Here is a 22,456-nt window from a genome sequence, read left to right as displayed (position 1 = left end):
AAATAAATTATTATGGAATTATGATGGATTGAACTGCGTAGATAGCCTACTTTTGAAGTGATTTGATGTTTATATGTCAACTCAAAAACAGAATACTTTAACAGGATATTGGTGGACATGTAAACCTGACTATTGAGATTTAAAAAAAGTGCAGTGCTCAGTGGGAATGACTTTAGGCAGTGGAGTTTTGCAATGTTTCTAATTAACTGAAATTGATCCAGTGCTATTTTTTAAATACATGGCCCAATCATAGTTATGTAGGAGACATTAAACTAAACTTATTTTTAAACATGAAAAAGAGAACACAATGTCCATATGGTCAATGGCATGTATTTTTCACAATGGCTGTCACATATTATATTAATAGCTTTCCAAATAAATAACTTGACACTGTCTTGTGTATATAGAAACTCTTTCTTTTAATGTAACCATACAAGAAATGCAGTGTGTCCCAACTCTCAACATGTTGAACCTGTGAATAGATTGCACAAATAGCTTTATTTCAGCATCAATAAGCAGTGACAAAACCATGAGTGGCTGGACATTGCTGGAATTCACTGACAAAGCCTGCAAGTCAGCAAAATATCGTAAATCAATTATAAAAACATAGAAAAAAGAAATATCATAATTGCTTAAACGTCAAACACATTCACTATAATATTAAGGCAACATGTAAAGTGTTGGTCCCATGTTTCATGAGCTGAATTAAAAGATCCCATACATTTTCCATACGCACAAAAAGCTTATTTCTCTCAGATTTTGTGCACAAATTTGTTTACATCCCTCTTAGTGAGCATTTCTCCTTTTCCCTGAAAGTCCATCCACCTGACAGGTGTGGCATATCAAGAAGCTGATTACACAGCATGGTCATTACACAGGTGCACCTTGTGCTGGGGACATTAAAAGGTGAGTGTGCAATTGGCATACTGACTGCAAGAATGTGCACCAGAGCTGTAGCCAGAGAATTTAATGTTAATTTCTCTACCATAAGCCACCTCCAATGTCATTTTAGAGAATTTGGCAGTATGTCCAACTGGCCTCACAACCGCAGACCACGTGTATGGCGTTGTGTGGGCGAGCGGTTTGCTGATGTCAAAGTTCTGAACAGAGTGCCCCATGGTGGCGGTGGGATTAGGGTATGAGCTGGCATAAAATACAGACAATGAACACAATTGCATTTTATCTATGGCAATTTGAATGCACAGAGATCACGTGACGAGATCCTGAGACCCATTGTCGTGCTATTCACCCGCCGCCATCATCTCATGTTTCAGCATGATAATGCACTGCCCCATGTCGCAAGGATCTGTACACAGTTTCTGGAAGCTGAGAATGAACCAGTTATTCCATGTTGTTGCATGTTGCGTTTATATTTTTGTTCAGTATATGCCATTTAGCGGACGCTTTTATACAAAGTGACTTACAGTCATGCGTGCATGCATTTTAAGTATGGATGGTCCTGGGAATCAAACCCACTATCCTGACATAGGAAGCGCCATGCTCTAAAAACTGAGCAAAAGAAGACGACAACAGTCCTGAAAGTAGCTATGTTTGGGTTCTGTTCTTATTTTTGAATATATTGGCAGCAGTTGTTAATACCTGTCACCAACAAGTGTTCCCAGATTGCAAAAAAAGTATAGAAATGCCATACACTGTAGCTCTCTGCTTGAGCATAGCCACCTGCACTATACCATACAACTGGATAAAGTAATCCTTCTAACCCCCCCCTTAAAAGACTTAGATGCACTATTGTAAAGTGGTTGTTCCACTGGATATTATAGGTGAATGCACCAATTTGTAAGTCGCTCTGGATAAGAGCGTCTGCTAAATGACTAAAATGTAAATGTAAATGTATAAACACATGTCGAACCCACAATCAAAACACAGAACATAAACATCAGCAGACAATATATTATAAGTACACATATGAAAACTATAAAATATCTCTTTCAAAGTAGTATACAACATAGGAGGCAAAGAATGATAAGTAAACAAAACTGTAGGCAAGCTGTGACAATAACAGTGAGTGGATAAAGCTGCAAAGTCCACAGGGAATGTATTTACTGTGGCATCCATAGCAACAGATGACGTTTGGGTTGCATACCGTTGGTAATAGTTTTCAGGGCATATTGTTGGTGCAACAACATCAGAACTTCACACGGGAGGGGTATGGCATACAGATCAACTGCAACATTGGACATACACTGAGTGTACAAAACATTATGAACACCTGCTCTTTCCATGACATAGACTGAACAGGTGAATCCAGGTGAAAGCTATGATCCCTTATCGATGTCACGTGTTAGCTAAACCCACTTCAATCAGTGTAGATGAAGGGGAGGAGACAGGTTAAAGAATGATTTTTAAGCCTTGAGACAATTGAGACATTGAGTGTATATGTGTGCCATTCAGAGTGTGAACGGACAAGACAAAATATTGAAGTGCCTTTGAACAGGGTATGGTGGTAGGTGCCAGGTGCACCAGTTTGTGTCAAGAACTAAAACTCTGCTGGGTTTTTCACGCTCAATAGTTTCTTGTGTGTATCAAGAATGGTTCACCACCCAAAGGATATCCAGCCAACTTGACACAACTGTGGGAAGCATTAGAGTCAACAAGCTCTGACGAATTGAGGCTGCTCTGAGGGCAAAAACGGGTGGGGTGCAACTAAATATTAAGAAGGTGTACTTAATGTTTTTTACACTCAGTGTATATTTGCAGTGTTTGGAAATAGCGTCCACCTCAGGTTGCCTGTAGTTGTCTCTTTCTGCCCTTCCGCCAGTGAAGAGAGCTACAATCTGAAGTAAGAAAATAGTTTAAGTGACTGAGATCAATCATCTTAAAATCATGTCTAAATATTTCTGATAAAAGCATACCAGCTATTTTGAATGATCAGTGACACTTCATTAAACGTTTATGGGCCTGCTTTGAACATCCTAGCCATGAAGTAAGCTCTAAACCAATCCAACATGTGCGCTACATCGTTGTTGCTGTTTTTTCTTCAAATGATTTTTTAGATTCATGACTCATGTTCTGCACGAGTGCTTTATACTCCTTCATGCTTTACGTTTTCCATATGTAAGGCCTTCTATTAAATTGTTAACAGATGTGCTCTAGCCTCAACAACTCTACTGATCTCTCTGTAAAACATGGAACAAATATACCTTAAGAGGTGCTGATGCAATTAACCTGTGTGGTTAAAAGTGAATGATACAGTCATGTGTTAACCTATATAGGATGTGTAAATGATTTATGAATAGGCTAACAGGAGATATTAACAGGCCTGTCCAAGTCCCTCTCCTTTTAAGTCAGAGACCTCATGGGTACCTGTGGCACAGACAACTATCTCTCTTTAAACAGTGTTGAATAAGAACAAGGTAGTGTCTACAGACATTGAAGAGATACAATTGACACAACATGCCAAACCAGTTGAGTGGGTTTGTGTTCCTGGGGAAAATGCCAACATAGAGAGGTTAGTGTAGAGGTGAGAGTAGAGGTAAGAGAAGACAGGAAATATAATAAGGGAATGAAGTGCACTCACAGTCTTGCTCTCCATCTTCACTGGGAAAGCAGTTTTTGAAGAGACAGTGCATTGTCCTATAGCAGTTATCCAACAGGGATTTGGGGGTCACGAACCTCCACCCTTTTGAGTTGGGCTCCTTCACTCTATTGTAGATCTCCTCTATTCGCTCTGGGGGCTCTCTCTGAGAGATAAACATACAGTACATGACCATTATGAGTTAAGTTTGTCCACAGAGAGATGAGCAGAGCAGTGACACTATGGCCAGTCTTACACACCTCATCACTCTGTGGTGGGAACACCTGCTGGATCTTCCTGAAGAGATCTTCCAGATCGGAGGTGTACTTGTAGGAGGGGTGTCTCACTGGCAGGACTCTCAAGATCCTCTTCAACACCTCTTGGTTGACCAACAGCCACACATCCTGCAGGTCCCCCTCCTCCAGATCATCCACCCTCACCCTCTGAGGAGATAAAGTGACATAGTGGGGAGCGGGATAGGAGGAGGAACAGATAGAGATGTATAGAGTGATAAGAGTGAAGGTTGAAGATAAAGGAAGGAGAATAAGGAAGCAAAGTAGATGAAGGGTGAGTGAGTGGATGGTATGATACGTTGATTTTTCATATGACTGAACAAGTTACAAGAGTGATAATGATAAGGGTTAGGAAACAAATGGAGGGACTCACCAGCCTGCTGATATTGCTGAGCTTGAACAGCTCTTCATAGTGAACTCTGATGGTGTAATTAATGGGGAAATTGTGCTTCTGTTAAAGACAGGAACGATTTTTGTGTCAGATTGTGTTTGTACAAAAATATACCACCTTTCTTTTCCATATATATCAAATTTCAATATAATTATTCTGTGCAGTGATCCACACACTAGTCTTCCTTAATGTGTGTCTAATTTCATTCATATTCCAAACTTGCAAGTCACTGTCTTGATATCCTGAACCATTCTTACCAAGTTGCGTCTTCTGTCGGTGAGTTTGGTTTCCAATGTCTTCAACGACGTGCACTGGGCCAATGTTGTAGGTGTCATCAAAACCGGTATTACCCACATCAAACCTACAGGGGGCACAACATTCATATCATATAATACAGGGCTCTCCAACACTGTTCCTGGATAGCTACCCAAGTATTTTTCTCTGCTCATCCCGGAGTAATAAAGGCCTAGTGCACTAATTTGGTGTTTAATTATTTTTTATTGTTTTTACCACCACCATTGAAGTGGTATAATGGTGTGAGAACTGAACTCAGATGAGTAAAGACATTGAGACATCTCTCACAGTGCAAAGACAGACCATCGCTCCTAGCTAGACCTCTGTGGCTGGCTGGCTGGCTGGCTGCGCTCAAATTAATTATGCTGAAATATGACCTCTTCTTTCCATCAGACTCATTATCTCACTGAGAATCCACCAATCTAAAGGAGAGCCCCATCTGCGGAAATTATAATACTGAGTAAACACCTTAATTTTCACAACAATAATCTCCTCTAAAACGCTTCACCATAATCAGTAATGTACACTCTTAGAAAAATGGGTTCAAAAAGGGTTCTTTGGCTGTCCCCATAGGTGAACACTTTTTGGTTCCAGGTAGAACCCATTTGGGTTCAAGGTATAACCCTTTGGGGTTCCATGTAGAAGCCTCTGTGGAAAGGGGTTATACATGAAACCCAAAAGGGTTCTACCTAGTACCAAAAAAGGTTCTACAAAGTGTTATCTTATGGGGACAGCCAAATAACCCTTTTAGGTTCTACACAACTTTTGTAGTGGTCAAAAAAATGCCGGTCGCAGTGGGGGAAAAAGTAGTGCTGCCTATATTTTCAATGCATTTCTCTGCAAAAGGTGGGTAAACTGTTGGGCAAAAAAAAGTTGGTAAACTCCATTATACCACCATAATCTGCATGTGGTCAAGGGCAGGAGACATCCAATACACAGTCACGGTCAGCAGAAAAGTTTTGCTATTATGTTTGTGAACACAGGATTGTTCGGTTTGGTCCTGTGGTCTAAACTCAGATTGAGACAGTAGTGCCTATTTTGACAAAAGGGTATTTTCTTCTCAGGAGTAACTAGCTCTGACTGTACATAGCCGGGGGCAGAATGAGTGGTGGCATGTAGTCCAAAGCCAGTCTGTTGTTGATCACTGTGTGGTTAGATATTGTGGGCCAGGGCTTGGATGCAGACGGCTGTATAGAGACTCGGAGTCAGCAAAGTCTCCAAGACCTCACAACACACTTCACAACACACTTCACAAAGCACTAGGAATATGCCTCACCGCACAATCTGTATACACCAAACAAGTCCATATACAGTCAGGAGCTCAAACATCAGATATTTATATACCTCACTCACCCCACCTCCCCTCTATTGTCTTCAATAATTACACCTTCTTCCGATCTTTCTTTTACTCCTGTATGTGTCTCTCTCTCTTTGTCTCTGTTACAGGACGTGGTTAGAATCAAAGATACCAAGATTTAACTGCTATCATTTTTTTTTGCAACAGAAACCGGACCTACGCAAAAACTTTTTTTTGGGGGGGGGGTTCTCTATCTGAGATAGGAAATACCCATAGATGTTTTCTACTGTCTCTCTCCTTTGAAACTTTCTAGCTTGAGCTCTTTGCAATATACATTGTTTGTCAGTGATGATTTATGGTAATAGTGCTCTCTGTAAACTGAAGAACTATCATCTCTTAAATATTAATTAGATTTAGCACTCTCACTCTCCAAAGACAAACTGGGGCTCAGTTGCTGAATGTGCGCATGGTACAAACAATTCTCAATGGTCTCCACTGTAGATGTACTTCCTCACACTATTAAGGGCCTCTTAGCTTTAAACTTATAAGTGGTTGATGTGATGAGGTCTCACCCAGCCCATTGCAACAAAAGCATAACTTATTAATGAAACCAGGAATAACATCCATGATGTCAAACTAAACTACCACTACACATCATCCCAGTTCTGACCCCACCACATTTTTGGAAGCTAGATTCTTTCCCAACAATATGTCAAGAAGACTCTAGCCTTTGGCCTGATACGTAATTCTTCACACATGAACATACACAACAGCACTTCTCTTACCAAATAGCCCACCCAGGAGCAAGGATGTTGGCCGGACCATACTCCAACTGAGGTCCCTGTTGAAACACGCTGGAGGCCTCCGACTCAGAGCCCACACTGTTCCGGAGCACCACCAGGCCCTTTTCGCTCCTTGTTAGCCTGTAACAGCAACACAGACAGGCATTTTTAGACATTTCAACATCCACTTTCTTCATTGGTATTAATTTGATTTTTTCTGAATAGCTACAAACACAGTACCCTTGTCAGGTTGAAAGAACAGAGAAAAAATAAGAAACCCCGCACTGCTCTTGCTAGTATCACTGCTCTTGCTAGTATCACTGCTCTTTATTACACTTTATGTATCAGCCTCAAGGCCTTTCTCAGAGATTTTGAGGTTGAACGGACAGAAAATAAGCAATGTACAGTTTATATTTCATGGCAGACACACGTGTGTACATCTAGGGCACCAACCACTTTGTCAAAAGGAGAGATGGGTCATTACCTGAGTTTGAAGTTTAAAGTACTGCATTGCCAAAACTAGTGTATCAAGAACTCCACTCTAGTAATGACTTTCCCTCACTTAACCAGGAATTATTACAATAAATGGCTGTAAATGCTCTGCCATCTTTGTCAATTAAATAATAATTCGAATAATGAATCTATAACGCACATTCACTTGCAGTAACGCCAATATAATACGGTTATTACAGAGTTATAAATACAACGTTGATTAATATATTAATATACGATTAATATATCAGTGATACAATCTATTAATCATTCATTTGAAATCTAGAGAGACCGTCATCAAGTTCAAATGTGGGTCTGAGTACGCCGAATGTGAATGATGTGATTATTCATTCACATGTGAATTTCCATGATCAGTTTCCCCCAAAAATGATGGAAAATGATACAATTTATATCAAGAAAATTAATCACACATCATAGCTGTAACTTGTAGAAAGGTGCAGGACAGTGGCAAAATAAATGACACATGTCTGGACACACATGGTACTGTATATAACAATAAAATGCATAGCATAATATCGTCAGCATACACTGACAAATAACAACGCAATACGCCTCTAACGAATGAGGGCAAATGTTACATTCTCTATCCAATGGATGGATGGATCCCAGGGGTCTTTATTATATATCCATATAGCCTACAATATCAAAAGAGCACTTTCGTGTTTCCAACCTCAGCGTCAATATTCCGTAATAGCCTGTTAGTCTTACTTATTATCTTTTAATAACAATATGTATGACTGTATAACAAAAGTGGGCAACGCAGCAGCCTATGAAGCGCAGCAGTTCCAATATTTGCGCAAAGCGTAACAAATTGTAATTCAATATTCAAACTTGCACAATCACACCTGTAACAACCGAAAACCGTCACTTCAACACTCCAGTATCTTCAGAATAACCCGCAGCAGCAACGATCAAAAGCACACATGCCCCACACAAATGATTTACAAATCTTGGAAACAACGCGTGCGTTAATCCGGCCAGTGACATTGGCACGAAGTGTCGTCTTCAACAGATTATCTGAGTGTGGCAACACCCAGAACAAAACCCCGTCTCAGACCAAAGCGAATTTTGGAAAATAAACGATGCCTCCCTTTCTTGCCCTCTTTGGCCCCCAGCTCTCCAAAATGTGAAAATATTAATTGCGAATCTGTTCGTCTCCAGCAGCAGCTCCGAATGAGGGCAGAGCCTGTTAAAAAAACATGCTTCTACAGGCCCAGATGTCACGGGTTTTTACTTTCACTTTCCAACCAATGCACCTACCTCTCTCTGAAATAATGCGATCTCATCCCTGACCAGACTGCCCTCTGAAACACATTCTTTGCGTTTAATAATTGTAGGTGAGGACAGGACTCCACGTTAGTGTCCTTATAGGCTTTCAACTTTTCCCATGTGCTCAAAATCACTGGTCCAGGCATGTATGCGATGTATTCACAATCACATCATTGCATGACATTCACACATCACTGTCTCCCATCTTTCTCTCTGGCCACCCCTCAGAGGCTGGTTCCTCTCTTGTTGTCATCCTAGGTTCCCGCCTTTCTAGGGAGTTTTTACTAGCCACAGAGCTTCTACATCTGCGTTGCTTGCTCTTTGGAGTATTAGGCTGGGTTTCTGAAAAGCACTTTGTGACAACTGCTGATGTAAAATGGCTTTATAAATACAACTCTAGGTCATCTGTGAGGCCAACATACACTGTAATTTTTTTAAATAGCTGTTTCAACTAAATATGATTAAGTAACTGGTTCCACAGCTTTGTTTGTTTACTCAACTTTTCAGTCAAAGTATTACCTGAACTTAAAGGGATACTTTGCCATTTAGCAATGATGCCCTTCATCTACTTCCCCAGAGTCAGATGATACAATTTTTATGTCTATTTGTCCAGTATGAAGGAATTTAGAGGTTGTCTCGCGAGTCAATGCTAACTAGCGTTGATGCAATGAATGGAAGTCTATGGGTATCTACTAGCATGCCAAACTTAGCTCCAACATGAAGAAATGTAGGAAAAAACATCTACAGAGATGTTCAATTGGGTTCAAGTCCGGGCTCTGGCTGGGCCACTCAAGGACATTCGGAGACTTGTCCCAAAGCCACTCCTGCATTGTCTAGGCTGTGTGCTTAGGGTCATTGTCTGTGGTCCTAAGTGCTCTGGAACAGGTTTTTGTCAAGGATCTCTCTGTATTTTGCTCCATTCATCTTTCCCTCGATCCTGAATAGTCTCCCAGGCCCTGCCACTAAAAAACATCCCCAACGTATGATGCTGCCACCACCATGCTTCACTGTAGGGATGGTGCCAGGTTTCCTCCAGTCGTGACGTTTGGTATTCAGGCCAAAGAGTTAAATTTTTGTTTCATCATACCAGAGAATCTTGTTTCTCATGGTTGGAGTCCTTTAGATGCCTTTTGGCAAACTTCAAGCGGACTGTCATGTGCCTTTTACTGAGGAATGGCTTCCATCTAGCCATACCATAAAGGCCAGATTGGTGGAGTGCTGCAGAGATGGTTGTCCTTCTGGAAAGTTCTCCCATCTCCACAGAGGAACTCTGGAGCTCTGTCAGAGTGACCATCGGGTTCTTGGTCACATCCCTGACCATGGCCCTTCTCCCCCGATTGCTCAGTTTGGCTGGGCCTCTAGGAAGTGTCTTTGTTGTTCCAAACATCTTCCATTTAAGAATGATGGAGGCCACTGTCTTCTTGGGGACCTTCAATGCTGCAGAAATGGTTTTGTACCCTTCCCCAGATCTGTGCCATGTCAATGTGTACTCTCAAGATTAGGTTAAAACATTTCTGCTGGCCAGGGAAAGACTTCCCAAATATGCACAAATGCATGCATTTTTTTGCATAAAGTGCTGCAGAGATGGTTGTCCTTCTGGAAGGTTCTCCCATCTCCACAGAGGAACTCTGGAGCTCTGTCAGAGTGACCATTGGGTTCTTGGTCACCTCCTTGACCAAGGCCCTTCTCCCCCGATTGCTCAGTTTGGCCAGGCAGCCAGCTCTAAGAGGAGTCTTGGTGGTTCCAAACTTATTCCATTTAAGAATGATGGAGGCCACTGTGATCTTGGGGACCTTCAATGCTGCAGAAACGTTTTGGTACCTTTCCCCAGATCTGTGCCTCGACACAATCTGTCTCGGAGCTCTACGGATAAATCCTTCGACCTCATGGCTTGGTTTTTTTCTCTGACATGCACTGTCAACTGTGGGACCTTATATAGTCAGGTGTGTTCCTTTCCAAATCATGTCCATTCAATTTAATTTACCACAGGTGGTCTCCAATCAAGTTGTAGAAACATCAAGGATGATCAATGGAAACAGGATGCACCCAAGCTCAATTTCGAGTCTCATAGCAAAGGGTCTGAATACTTATGTAAATAAGGTATCTGTTTTTTATTTTTAATACATTTGCAAAAAAAATTAAAACCTGTTTTCGCTTTGTCATTATGGGGTAAATGATGAGGATAAAAAAATATTTTAGCAATTGTAAAATAAGGCTATAACATAACAGAATGTGGAAAAAGTCTTAATACTTTCTGAATGCACTCTACAGTCGTGGCCAAAAGTTGAGAATGACACAAGTATTAATTGTCACAAAGTTTGCTGCTTCAGTGTCTTTAGATATTTTTGTCAGATGTTACTATGGAATAGTGAAGTATAATTACAAGCATTTCATAAGTGTCAAAGGCTTTTATTGACAATTACATGAAGTTCATACAAAGAGTCAATATTTGCAGTGTTGACCCTTCTTTTTCAAGACTTCTGCAATCCGCCCTGGCATGGTGTCAATTAACTTCTGGGCCACATCCTGACTGATGGTAGCCCATTCTTGCATAATCAATGCTTGGAGTTTGTCAGAATTTGTGAGTTTTTGTTTGCCTCTAGAGGATTGACCACAAGTTCTCAATGGGATTCAGGTCTGGGGAGTTTCCTGTCCGTGGACCCAAAATATCGATGTTTTGTTCCCCGAGCCACTTAGTTATCACTTTTGCCTTATGGCAAGGTGCTCCATCATGCTGGAAAAGGCATTGTTCGTCACCAAACTGTTCCTGGATGGTTGGGAGAAGTTGCTCTCGGAGGATGTGTTGGTACCATTCTTTATTCTTGGCGGTGTTCTTAGGCAAAATTGTGAGTGAGCCCACTCCCTTGGCTGAGAAGCAACCCCACACATGAATGGTCTCAGGATGCTTTACTGTTGGCATGACACAGGACTGATGGTAAAGCTCACCTTGTCTTCTCCGGACAAGCTTTTTTTCCCGGATGCCCCAAACAAATCAGAAAGGGGATTCATCAGAGAAAATGACTTTGCCCCAGTCCTCAGCAGTCCAATCCCTGTACCTTTTGCAGAATATCAGTCTGTCCCTGATGTTTTTCCTGGAGAGAAGTGGCTTCTTTGCTGCCCTTCTTGACACCAGGCCATCCTCCAAAAGTCTTTGCCTCACTGTGCGTGCAGATGCATTCACACCTGTCTGCTGCCATTCCTGAGCAAGCTTTTTGTGCAAAGCAATGATGACGGCACGTGTGTCCTTGCAGGTAACCATCGTTGACAGAGGAAGAACAATGATTCCAAGCACCACCCTCCTTTTGAAGCTTCCAGTCTGTTATTCGAACTCAATCAGCATGACAGAGTGATCTCCAGCCCTGTCCTCGTCAACACTCACACCTGTGTTAACGAGAGAATCACTGACATGATGTCAGCTGGTCCTTTTGTGGCAGGGCTGAAATGCAGTGGAAATGTTTTTGGGGGATTTAGTTCATTTGATTTGCATGGCAAAGAGGGACGTTGCAATTAATTGCAATTCAGCTGATCACTCTTCATAACATTCTGGTGTATATGCAAATTGCCATCATACAAACTGAGGCAGCAGACTTTGTGAAAATGTATATATGCATTCTCAAAACTTTTGGCCACGACTGTACATGATTACATTGTGCATGTTCATTTATACAGTAATTCATATTCAACATGTCTTCAGCTGGGATTTGATCTCACTACCTCTTGGTTCACAGCATTCCAATCTTCCTGCTACACCACCATGTCTGTATCAATAACTGATGTCATCTGTATTGCTACACTTTGAAGTAAATCTCAGCACTGTTAAAAGTACACTAAAAAAACTATTTTATTTATCAGAGTGATTAAGGAGTAACACTTAAAGTAATTTGCCCCACTAACATTAGACAACGATACAGAAATAAATGGTACAGTTAGGGTACCAAATTATCCCACCTCAAACGCACATGTGGATCATTATGGATTCTTTGGCCTTTATCCCACAGTAGTGAGGTGGGCAGGAATGACAAGATCTGGCAAATAATACAGTACCTCAATGGCTTCAGGAGTGGTTAGTTGGTTTTAGTCAAATTTCTAAAGCTGAATGTTGCAGTTAAAGGAATATTCAGGTATTGGCTGAAATTAATTTGCCCTCTGACCCAATCCCATTCATTATTATAATCCGTTAGTTAGCTGTAAGATCAAAGTCTAGGCATAATTAGAATTTAATAAATGTCATCATCACACTAGTAGGAGTGGGTAGCTAACAGTCTTAAAGTGGCATCATCACCCCCTTGTTTCCTTCCCATCATTTGCTCTGTGTGAAAACATGCTGGTGAAAGCAAACACCTCTGATACATTCACACCCATGTTTCCTTCCCTTCATCTACTCTGTGTGAAAACATGCTGGTGAAAGCAAACACATCAGATACATAATATTGTTTTATTTTGTTTTCACATCAAGATCAATGAAGATCAAGGAGAGGAAGCCCCTTTAGACAATTGAGATGCACCCTGATTTGAGATTTCAGGCAGCGGGCCAAGAGACATTCTCTTGACACCATCTGCTAGTCTAGACTAACTGACATCAGGGGGGGAAGTCCCAGAAGATGGAGACCAATGACTCTCCAGTGATGGAAATGTCCATCTTCAGCATCCTTACACCCTCAAAATAGGGACAGGGTCAAAGTGGAACGACCCTGGTGCTCAGCAGTGTAGTTAGTCTTCTAATGTTTGAATTATTGCTTGCAGTTACAACATCAGGAAGTTTGAATAAAATTAAGTTACTTTAGAACACATTGAAGTAAATAAGAACACAAATTATAACCTATTGAACAGAAGAAATGTCTGAGACAGCTTACCAAACACAACTGTTTATGCAAAAAATGCATGCATTTGTGCATATTTGGGAAGTCTTTCCCTGGCCAGCAGAAATGTTTTAATCTAATCTTGAGAGTACACATTGACATGGCACAGATCTGGGGAAGGGTACAAAACCATTTCTGCAGCATTGAAGGTCCCCAAGAAGACAGTGGCCTCCATCATTCTTAAATGGAAGATGTTTGGAACAACTAAGACTCTTCCTAGAGGTGGCCGCCCAGCCAAACTGAGCAATCGGGGGAGAAGGAAGGGCCTTGGTCAGGGAGGTGACCAAGAACCCGATGGTCATTCTGACAGAGCTCCAGAGTTCCTCTGTGGAGTTGGGAGAACCTTCCAGAAGGACAACCATCTCTGCAGCACTCCACCAATCTGACCGTTATGGTAGAGTGGCCAGACTGAAGCCACTCCTCAGTAAAAGGCACAAAGACAGCCCGCTTGGAGTTTGCCAAAAGGCACCTAAAGGACTCTCAGAACATGAGAAATAAGATTGGTCTGATGAAACTAAGATTCAACTCTTTGGCCTGAATGCCAAGTGTCACATCTGGAGGAAACCTGGCACTATCCCTACGGTGAAGCATGGTGGTGGCGGCGTCATACTGTGGGGATGTTTTTTAACGGCAGGGAGACTTGTCAGGATCGAGGAAAAGACAAACGGAGCAAAATACAGAGATCCTTCATGAAAACCTGCTCCAGAACGCTCAGGACCTCAGACTGGGGCGAAGGTTCATCTTCCAACAGGACAACAACCATAAGCACACAGCCAAGACAACGCAGGAGTGGCTTCGGGACAAGTCTCCGAATGTCCGTGAATGGCCCAGCCAGAACCCGGACTTGAACATCTCTGGAGAAACCTGATAATAGCTGTACAGTTACGCTCCCCATCCAACCTGACGGAGCTTGAGAGGATCTGCAGAGAAGAATGGGAGAAACTCCCCAAATACAAGTGTGTCAATCTTGTAGTGTCATACCCAAGAAGAATCAAAGCTGTAATCGCTGCCTAAGGGGCCTCATCAAAGACCTCAGTGAAGGTTCTGAATACTTGAGATATACATTTTTGCAAATGTATAAAAAAAACATAAAAAACTGTTTTTGCTTTGTCACTATGGGGAATTGTGTGTAGATTGTTAAGGGATTAAAAAAAAAAATCAATTTTAAAATAAGGCTTGAACATAACAAAATGTGGAAAAAGTAATGGGGTCTGAATACTTTCCTAATGCACTGTATCTTCCTGGCAATCTCACCAACCTCAAGAATGGCACAACACAAACCTCAACAATGGCATGATAGTATAATGTTCTGCTGTTGAATGACACGTTGAAATGAAAAGGAGAAGTGACTCAGCATAACCCACTGCTAACCCACTGATCGATGTCAGTATAGTTGTTGGGCATCAGTGCCTTATCTGGAAATATAAAAGATGATATTTGAATGTCATAATACACGTCACAACATTGACGAATTGCCTTAGTAACACCCACAATGATAATCAAGTAAAAAACATTCAATTGAAGTCACATGCTCTCACATTTGCATTTTATCTGACTTCGTGACAATGCCAATAGGTCTGTGTTGGTAAAATGAATTATGCGAGAAATGTCGGTTGAGACGCTTTTAAGCGCAAATATTTATATAATAACCATCACATTGAAGTAAACTTGTAGTCGAGGTGACATGTAGTCCTCCCACTATAACGCTATTTGGACGGGATTACTTTTACTGGGGAGGTCAGGTAATGTAATTGTGCACAAGCACAAAACACATCTGTAATCTGCCATGTCAGTAATTTTTTTTACATGGCAGGAGACTTACAATTCCAGCCAGAATAACCTACTGTTTTTCGACTAACTCCAAAGTCCTCTGATAATACTAGTCCTGTGCGAATCGACATCCCTGTGTTTTGAGAGAAATGTCTTGAGTTTGACAGATGTTGCTTGCGGTTTGAACAAGAAAACAATAACTGAATCGATAAATTGAGGCAAAGTGCTGCGCATATCCTATATATGAATAGTTTACATGTATCAACGTTCAGTGAAGATTCATATCACCTCTACCTTACCTGTCACCCTAGACCCACTTCAATTTGCTTACGATGAAATCAATTTGCTTACAATCCACAGACGATGCCATCGCACTTCACACTGACCTATCCCATCTGGACAAGAGGAATACCTATGTAAGAATGCTGCTCATTGACTATAGCTCAGCATTCAACACCACAGTACCCTCCAAGCTCATCATTAAGCTCGAGGCCCTGGGTCTTAACCCCGCCCTGTGCAACTGGGACCTGGACTTTCTGACGGGCTGCCCCTAGGTGGCAAAGGTAGAAAACAACACCTCTACTTCGCCGATCCTCAACACTGGGGCTCGTGCTCAGCCCCCTCCTGTACTCCCTGTTCACCCATGACTGCGTGGCCACGCACGCCTAAACTCAATCATCGAGTTTGCAGACAGTAGTAGGCTTGATTACCAACAATGACCAGACAGCCTACAGGAAGGAGGTGAGGGCTCTGGGAGTGTGGTGCCAAGAATATAACCTCTCACTCAACGTCAATAAAACGAGATGATCGTGGACTTCAGGAAACAGCAAAGGGAGCACCCCCCTATCCACATCGATGGGACCGCAGTGGAGAAGGTGGAAAGCTTCAAGTTCCTCAGCGTACAAATCCCTGACAAACTGAAATGGTCCACCCACACAGTGTGGTGAAGACAGCGCCTCTTCAACATCAGGAGGCTGAAGAAATTTGGCTTGGAACCTAAAACCCTCAAAGTTTTACAAATGCACAATTGAGAGCATCCTGTCGGGCTGCATCACCGCCTGGTACGGCAACTGCACCGCCCGCAACCGCCAGACTCTCCACAAGGTGGTGCGGTCTGCCAAACGCATCACTGGGGAGAAACGACCAGCCCTCCAGGACACCTACAGCACCCGATGTCACAGGAAGGCCAAAAAGATCATCAAGGACAACAACCACCCGAGCCACTGCCTGTTCATCCCTCTATCATCCACAATGCCAGGTCAGTACATGTGCAGCAAAGCTGGGACTGAGACTGAAAAACAGCTTCTATATCAAGGCCATCAGACTGTTAAATAGCCATCACTAGCACATTAGAGCAAGGGGGGGGCAAAGTACGGCCCACATCCGGCCCGCCAGGCACTTCAATCCAGTCCGTGAGACATTACCCCTTTTTTGTCCCCAATTTCATGGTATCCAATTGGTAGTTCCCGAGTGGGCTCCTGAGTGGCGCAGCAGTCTAAGGCACTGCATCTCAGTGCAAGAGGCATCACTGCAGTCCCTGGTTCAAATCCAGGCTGCATCACATCTGGCTGTGATTGGGAGTCCCATAGTAACTGACTAGTAACTGAAAAGCTGCAAAATCGAATCCCTGAACTAACAAGGTAAAAATCTGTCGTTCTGCCCCTGAACAAGGGAGTTAACCCTCTGTTCCTAGGCCGTCATTGTAAATAAGAATGTTCTTAACTGACTTGCCTAGTTAAATAAAGGTACAATTATTTAAAAAAAAATGTAAGTTAGTCTTGTCCCATCGCTGCAACTCCCATACGGACTCGGCAGAGGTGATCCTCGAGAGCCGTGTGTCCTCCGAAACACGACCCAGCCAAGCCGCACTGCTTCTTGACACAATGCCAACTTAACTCGGAAGCCAGCCACACCAATGTGTCATCCCCGCAAATTGATTTTAACAAACAATTTGTCCTCCAAATAAATGGGGCCGTCTTCAATTTCAAAATCCCAATGTGGCCCTCGAACCAAAACGTTTGCCCACCCCTGCATTAGAGGCTGCTGCCTACAGTATATACACTACTGTTCAAAACTTTGGGGTCAGTTATATATACACACACACAACCATTCAAAAGTTTGGGGTCACATAGAAATGTCCTTGTTTTTGAAAGAAAAGCACCATTTGTCCATTAAAATAACATCAAATTGATCAGAAACACAGTGTAGACATTGTTAATGTTGTAAATGACTATTGTAACTGGAAATGGCAGATTTTTTATGGAATATCTACATAGACGTACAGAGGCCCATTATCAGCAACCATCACTCCTGTATTCTAATAGCACGTTTGTGTTAGCTAATCCAAGTTTATCATTTTAAAAGGCTAATTGATCATTAGAAAACCCTTTTGCAATGTTAGCACAGCTGAAAACTGTTGTCCTGATTAAAGAAGCAATAAAACGGGCCTTCTTTAGACTAGTTGAGCATCTGGAGCATCAGCATTTGTGGGTTCGATTACAGGCTCAAAATGGCCAGAAACAAAGACCTGAAACTCAGTCTATTCTTGTTCTGAGTAATGAATGCTATTCCATTGGTGAGAAAACCAGTAGAGTTCAAAATGCAATAGAATCCCATTAAAATGTTTTTTCGGTACATGGGAATTTAATCGCAAAGGTATTTTTTTGTGCACCATGTCATCATGCACAGGCTTTTATCTGCAACAAGTCAATTTGATGGAAACATCTTTGGTGGATTTTTAAATATTCACATGAAAATCTTGCCAATTGGATGGAAACCTAGCTACTGTAGGTTGTGAAAGTATTTTTTTTTGTGACATTACGACCAGCTGTTTTTATGGATAAGATAGTTAAATGGAAACACCCTAGCAGGCAATTGTCACATTTATTTTTTATGCAAACTTTAAAAAATAGAAAAAAGGAAAAAAAACATTGGGCTAGTTAATGGGAACATAGCTAGTGTGACACAGACAAGGCAGTACTTTATTTACAAAATAGCCTGCCCCCCTTTTCCCGTGACTAATATGGAATGGTGATTGTGGCTGGTGTTTGGAGTTTACAGGACTATTAAGAGGAAAAAGGTTCACCATCCAGCTGTATTACTTTGCTATTGTACACAATCCTGTAATCTTGTACAATAGATGTGGACAATTTGTCCAGCAAGAAACACACCTTTTAAGCCCATAAAAAAAAAGAGCTGTTTGAGAATCCAAAATCTTTTTAGGATTAAAATTATCAAAAAGAACACAAGTCATTTTCATCTGTGGCACTCAATTACAGCAAAAAGACTCAAGATTGTTTCAACAAATACACAACGCAAAAACAGTTGACCTAATTATATCAAAGGGTTTACCAGGCCATGCATTAAAACCCAATCAATGCGACTATAGCACTGATGATATACACATGAAACATTATAAAGAATCCAGCTAGGTTTAAATGGCATCCTATGAGTGAAAACCACAGGGTAAATATTCACCATAGATTATTATTAGTATTATAGTATTTATAGGCCTAACAAACAAATCAGGGCCTAAAGGACAAATCTGAGCCCCTACAGATGAAGACTTTGAAAAATGTGTTCTGCCGACTTCTCGTCAGGAAACCATGAAAGCTCCTCCTCCTCTTCATGTTAACACAGCGGAACAGGTGTGCTGCTGATTTCCACCACAGTCTCAACATGTCAGTTGTTGTAAATGACAGTTTTTATGTGTGAGTGTATTTGTGCATGTACAGAACACCAGGGTTCTAGAAGGCATAACGTGTGCGGATGTCCTCCACTTTCTTTGAGACCTCAGGTGGTGTACGGTCCAGCTCTTCAGCAACACTTCTGCTTGTGGGGGTCCATGGAGTTGAACTGCTCACACAGATCTCCGTCTATCACATTCCGCAGACACACCGATAGACAGGACAGAGGAAGAAGATCAGAAACAGTAGGCAGACTGTCTGCATGGCCAAAGAACAAGGCTTCTGATTTATTTCTGCCATCATGTTCGACACAGACTTAATTCACAGCATGTCTAATGATCTTGCCAAATGTACTGGACTTGGAAAGAGACACACCCCACACACACACACACACACACACACACACACGTTGGTTCTTGGCATAACATTTCACCCAGTGGATTTGGTACCAGACTTAATTTGTAAACATTGTGGTGTCCTCTGTACACATTCCATTTACATGCTGAGGAATTAGTAGCAGGGAGTATAATGTGTGGCTTTCTTTGTCCCACCATCCTATGGAAATACTAAGTCATCTTAAATGAGTTAGTACCCACCTTTACAGGGTAGTAGTAGGAGTGGAAGCTGAGGTGGTCCCTCCCACACAGAGGGGGGGGGGAACTCTGAGCGCATGTGCATCTCCAAGTGCTGAAAGAAGTCATGGTCCTGAGGACAGATAAGAGGCATACCATAGATTAATAAGTGCAATCAATATATCAAAACATTCACATACATTATATTAAGTCAAATGGTTCAGGAAGGAATGAGAAAAAGATGATCTGTGTATATGCTGAGATCAGAGATGTTTAAGCTCTCTTCATTGGTTTGTCAGAGAAGAAACATGACATCACTTCAACAACATAGCCATAGCCTATTAAAATTACTAGAGGGGCTATGTCATCAACCTTCAAAGTTCCAGAATGGGATGAAAATGCCAGCCATATTGGTCAGGAACAAATCCAAACCACTCTAATAGGAATTAATGGCAGTAGAGGCATAAAACCTGATTTTACTTAAAGGAAAATAAAAGGGATAACAGAAATTGTGTAATAGAATTGTCAACCTAAAATATTGTCATAATTATAAATACAGTTTATAAAGGTTTTATACAAATGTATACAAATAGCCTCTAAAATATAAGTAAACAAACTACAAATGTCAAAATTGTTGTTTTCTTGGAAAGCTGTGGGTACCATTATATGGTACAATATCAGTACTTGTTGCATTACAACTTGTCTAAGTCCTATCATCAACTGGTGTCAGCCAGTGTACGGCTGTGGTTTGAATGTATTGTTTGAATGGAATGTTGTCAGTTAATTAGAAAATGTATGGAAACATTCCTCAAACTGTCTGGCTAGCTAGCTAACAAACATACAATGGAGAAAAACTCAAATTAATTATTTTAGACAATATCTTATCACAGCACTGGCAAACCATGGTTGACCAACTCCCTGACCAAAATCCCATCATAAGAAGGTTAATGTACATTCTAGTATTCTAATACCTTATTCTATGAACATAACACCCCTGTTTTCAAGTCCTGCCAACGAAGACAGTTCTCAATACAGATGATGTGTACTTTAGGTCTTTAATGAATGTGTGAGTGTGTGCGTCAGGTACCTCATGGGAAGTGAAGGGCACCAGGATGCCTCCAGACAAGTGTTGTGTAGACCAGAGACTCTGAGCCGCCGGGTATCAGTGTGGTCTTCTGCAGCGACAGCACCGTCTCCCCGATGTGGTAGTTTATGATCACTTCAGCCTGACACAGAACAAGACACATGGTACCGTGTCAGACAGACATGGCCATTACAGAAACATTCTAACTCACTTCACACTCCCCACCCAGAAAACACTGCTTACATGCACCCTTTTTACCACTTGCCCACAATAAGTCAAAGTGGAGGGAATTTCCTACTGACTACCTAAAAAAAAAAGTTGCTCATAAAAACAGTTGCTTCCAATAAACAGCTAAATGGAAAACAGCATGTTAAACAGCGATTTGGCCTGGAAAGCAGGTCTGTTATAGGCCGGGTCTGGGATGAGGCAAACCACAACACCACCAAGACAAACTGATCCAGAGAGACAGACAGATTACTTAATTAGATAGAAGCAGAGTTCCCCATGGGCTCCTGTCTTTACAGAGCTGTGATACTGTGACAGGGGAGCAGAAAGACTGTACCTTTGAGAGGCTCCGTTCAGCAGACCCCTATCCCACAATGCCTTGTTCCCACTTGGGTCCTCATCCACGTCGTCACTGGAGTTGGGGGGCAGGCGCACCTAAGAAGGTACAAAGTGTAAATACGAACATCTCCCGCAATAAAAGCCTTCAATATGTTTGTGGCATCATTGAAATATCATCAATTGGATCAAACTGTTAATGTGAGGGGTCTACAGAAAAGGTACAAAACAGTATAACACCCAACATCACTGTCAGAAAGGAACAATAAAGAGCGACCACATACAATGGTGATGTTGCCAAACTTGTCGGCTGAAGCCATGGTGTCGTAGTCCAGCAGGCAGGCGGTGGTGACCCAGCGAGGATGGGTTTCGTTGGCAAAGATGATCAGCTGATTCTTGCTACGCTTGTAGCGCACCCAGAACAGACTCTCCTGTACGTCAGTCACTATGACCCGCTGACCGATGGTGTGGATGCCTGTCACCAGGTTGGGGACCTGCTGGAAACGAGACAGATGACATCATTAAACAACTAAATATCTGTCATCAACTGACCTACTACTGCCATATGGATTTTATTTGAAAGGTGTGGAACCTAAACAAGAGGTTGACTGTGGTAAAATGTCCTCTGGTACAATGCATGATGCGGTGGCCTTTTATCCTTGCCCTCTTCGCTTTTGAAAGGAGATTCTTACAAAGCAATCACCTTCCCAATCACTAATAATTCAAGTGGTTACCTTGATTACTTTGAGACCTTAACCTGAAGTTAGTATTTAGGTTAGTTTTCCAGCAGACACTTCCTCTGTGTCAACATTGTAACATGTAAGAATAGCAAACTTCAGGATCCATTGGTAATTGAGTGTGAAACCAAAAACATACCAGGGATATAATCATAACACAGTAGGGTCCCTCTCTCTCTCCCTCCCCCTATATATACACACACACATTCATTTTGTTTTGTTGCATCTACCTTTTAACTGAGCCAACACTGGAGGTGAAGAACTCAGTACTGAGGTGTGTGTGTGTGTGTGAGAGAGAGACGTCAGTCCCCCGTCTCACCTTGTTCTCACACTTGAGCAACAGCTTCTTCTTGCGCAGGTCGTAGATGCGCAGCAGTTTGCCAACGGCCACCAGCACACTGCCCTGGAACGGAGGGATTGCCAGAGGAACGTCCTCCACTGGAGTCTGACAATCAAAACAACATTCATTTATAGGGATGTAACAACCCACCAATACGTATCAGTCCTTGTTTCAAAATGTTCAAGATACACTACATAGCCAAAAGGATATGGACACCTGCTTGTCGAACATCTCATGCCAAAATTATGGGCATTAATATGGAGTTGGTCCCCCTTTGCTGCTATAACAGCCTCCACTCATCTGGGAAGGCTTTCCACTGGATGTTGGAACATTGCTACTGGGACTTGCTTCCAATGAGCCACAGAGGCATTAGTAAGGTCGGGCCTTCCCCAAACTGTTGCCACAAAGTTGGAAGCACAGGATCGTCAAGAATGTCATTGTATGCTGTAGTGTAAATATTTCCCTTCACTGGA

The 22,456-nt window shown here is 41.9% G+C and overlaps 1 protein-coding gene across 3 annotated transcripts; it reads right to left on the bottom strand.

The window, feature by feature from the left end:
- Positions 1 to 395: 395 nt before the first annotated feature.
- On the bottom strand, positions 396 to 8,602 carry LOC106573710 (interleukin-34). Of its 3 annotated transcripts, none has more exons than XM_014149010.2 (7): positions 8,366 to 8,602; positions 6,596 to 6,733; positions 4,477 to 4,580; positions 4,202 to 4,279; positions 3,796 to 3,978; positions 3,539 to 3,701; positions 396 to 2,795 (listed from the first exon to the last, which is right to left on the bottom strand). In XM_014149010.2, exons 2-7 carry the CDS (start codon positions 6,633 to 6,635, stop codon positions 2,740 to 2,742), a joined length of 624 nt encoding a protein of 207 aa, XP_014004485.1. In that variant the 5' UTR covers positions 6,636 to 6,733; positions 8,366 to 8,602; the 3' UTR covers positions 396 to 2,739. The 3 variants fall into 3 exon arrangements, with proteins under 3 accessions (XP_014004485.1, XP_014004484.1, XP_014004486.1); XM_014149009.2 differs by lacking the exon at positions 8,366 to 8,602 and adding an exon at positions 7,951 to 8,326; XM_014149011.2 differs by lacking the exon at positions 8,366 to 8,602 and adding an exon at positions 7,077 to 7,933.
- Positions 8,603 to 22,456: the final 13,854 nt, after the last annotated feature.

The sequence above is a fragment of the Salmo salar genome, chromosome ssa16 (assembly GCF_905237065.1).
Source record: "Salmo salar chromosome ssa16, Ssal_v3.1, whole genome shotgun sequence".
Classification (NCBI taxonomy): domain Eukaryota; kingdom Metazoa; phylum Chordata; class Actinopteri; order Salmoniformes; family Salmonidae; genus Salmo; species Salmo salar.
Note: the sequence above shows the minus strand (reverse complement) of the source record. Positions and strands in the feature narration are given on the sequence as shown.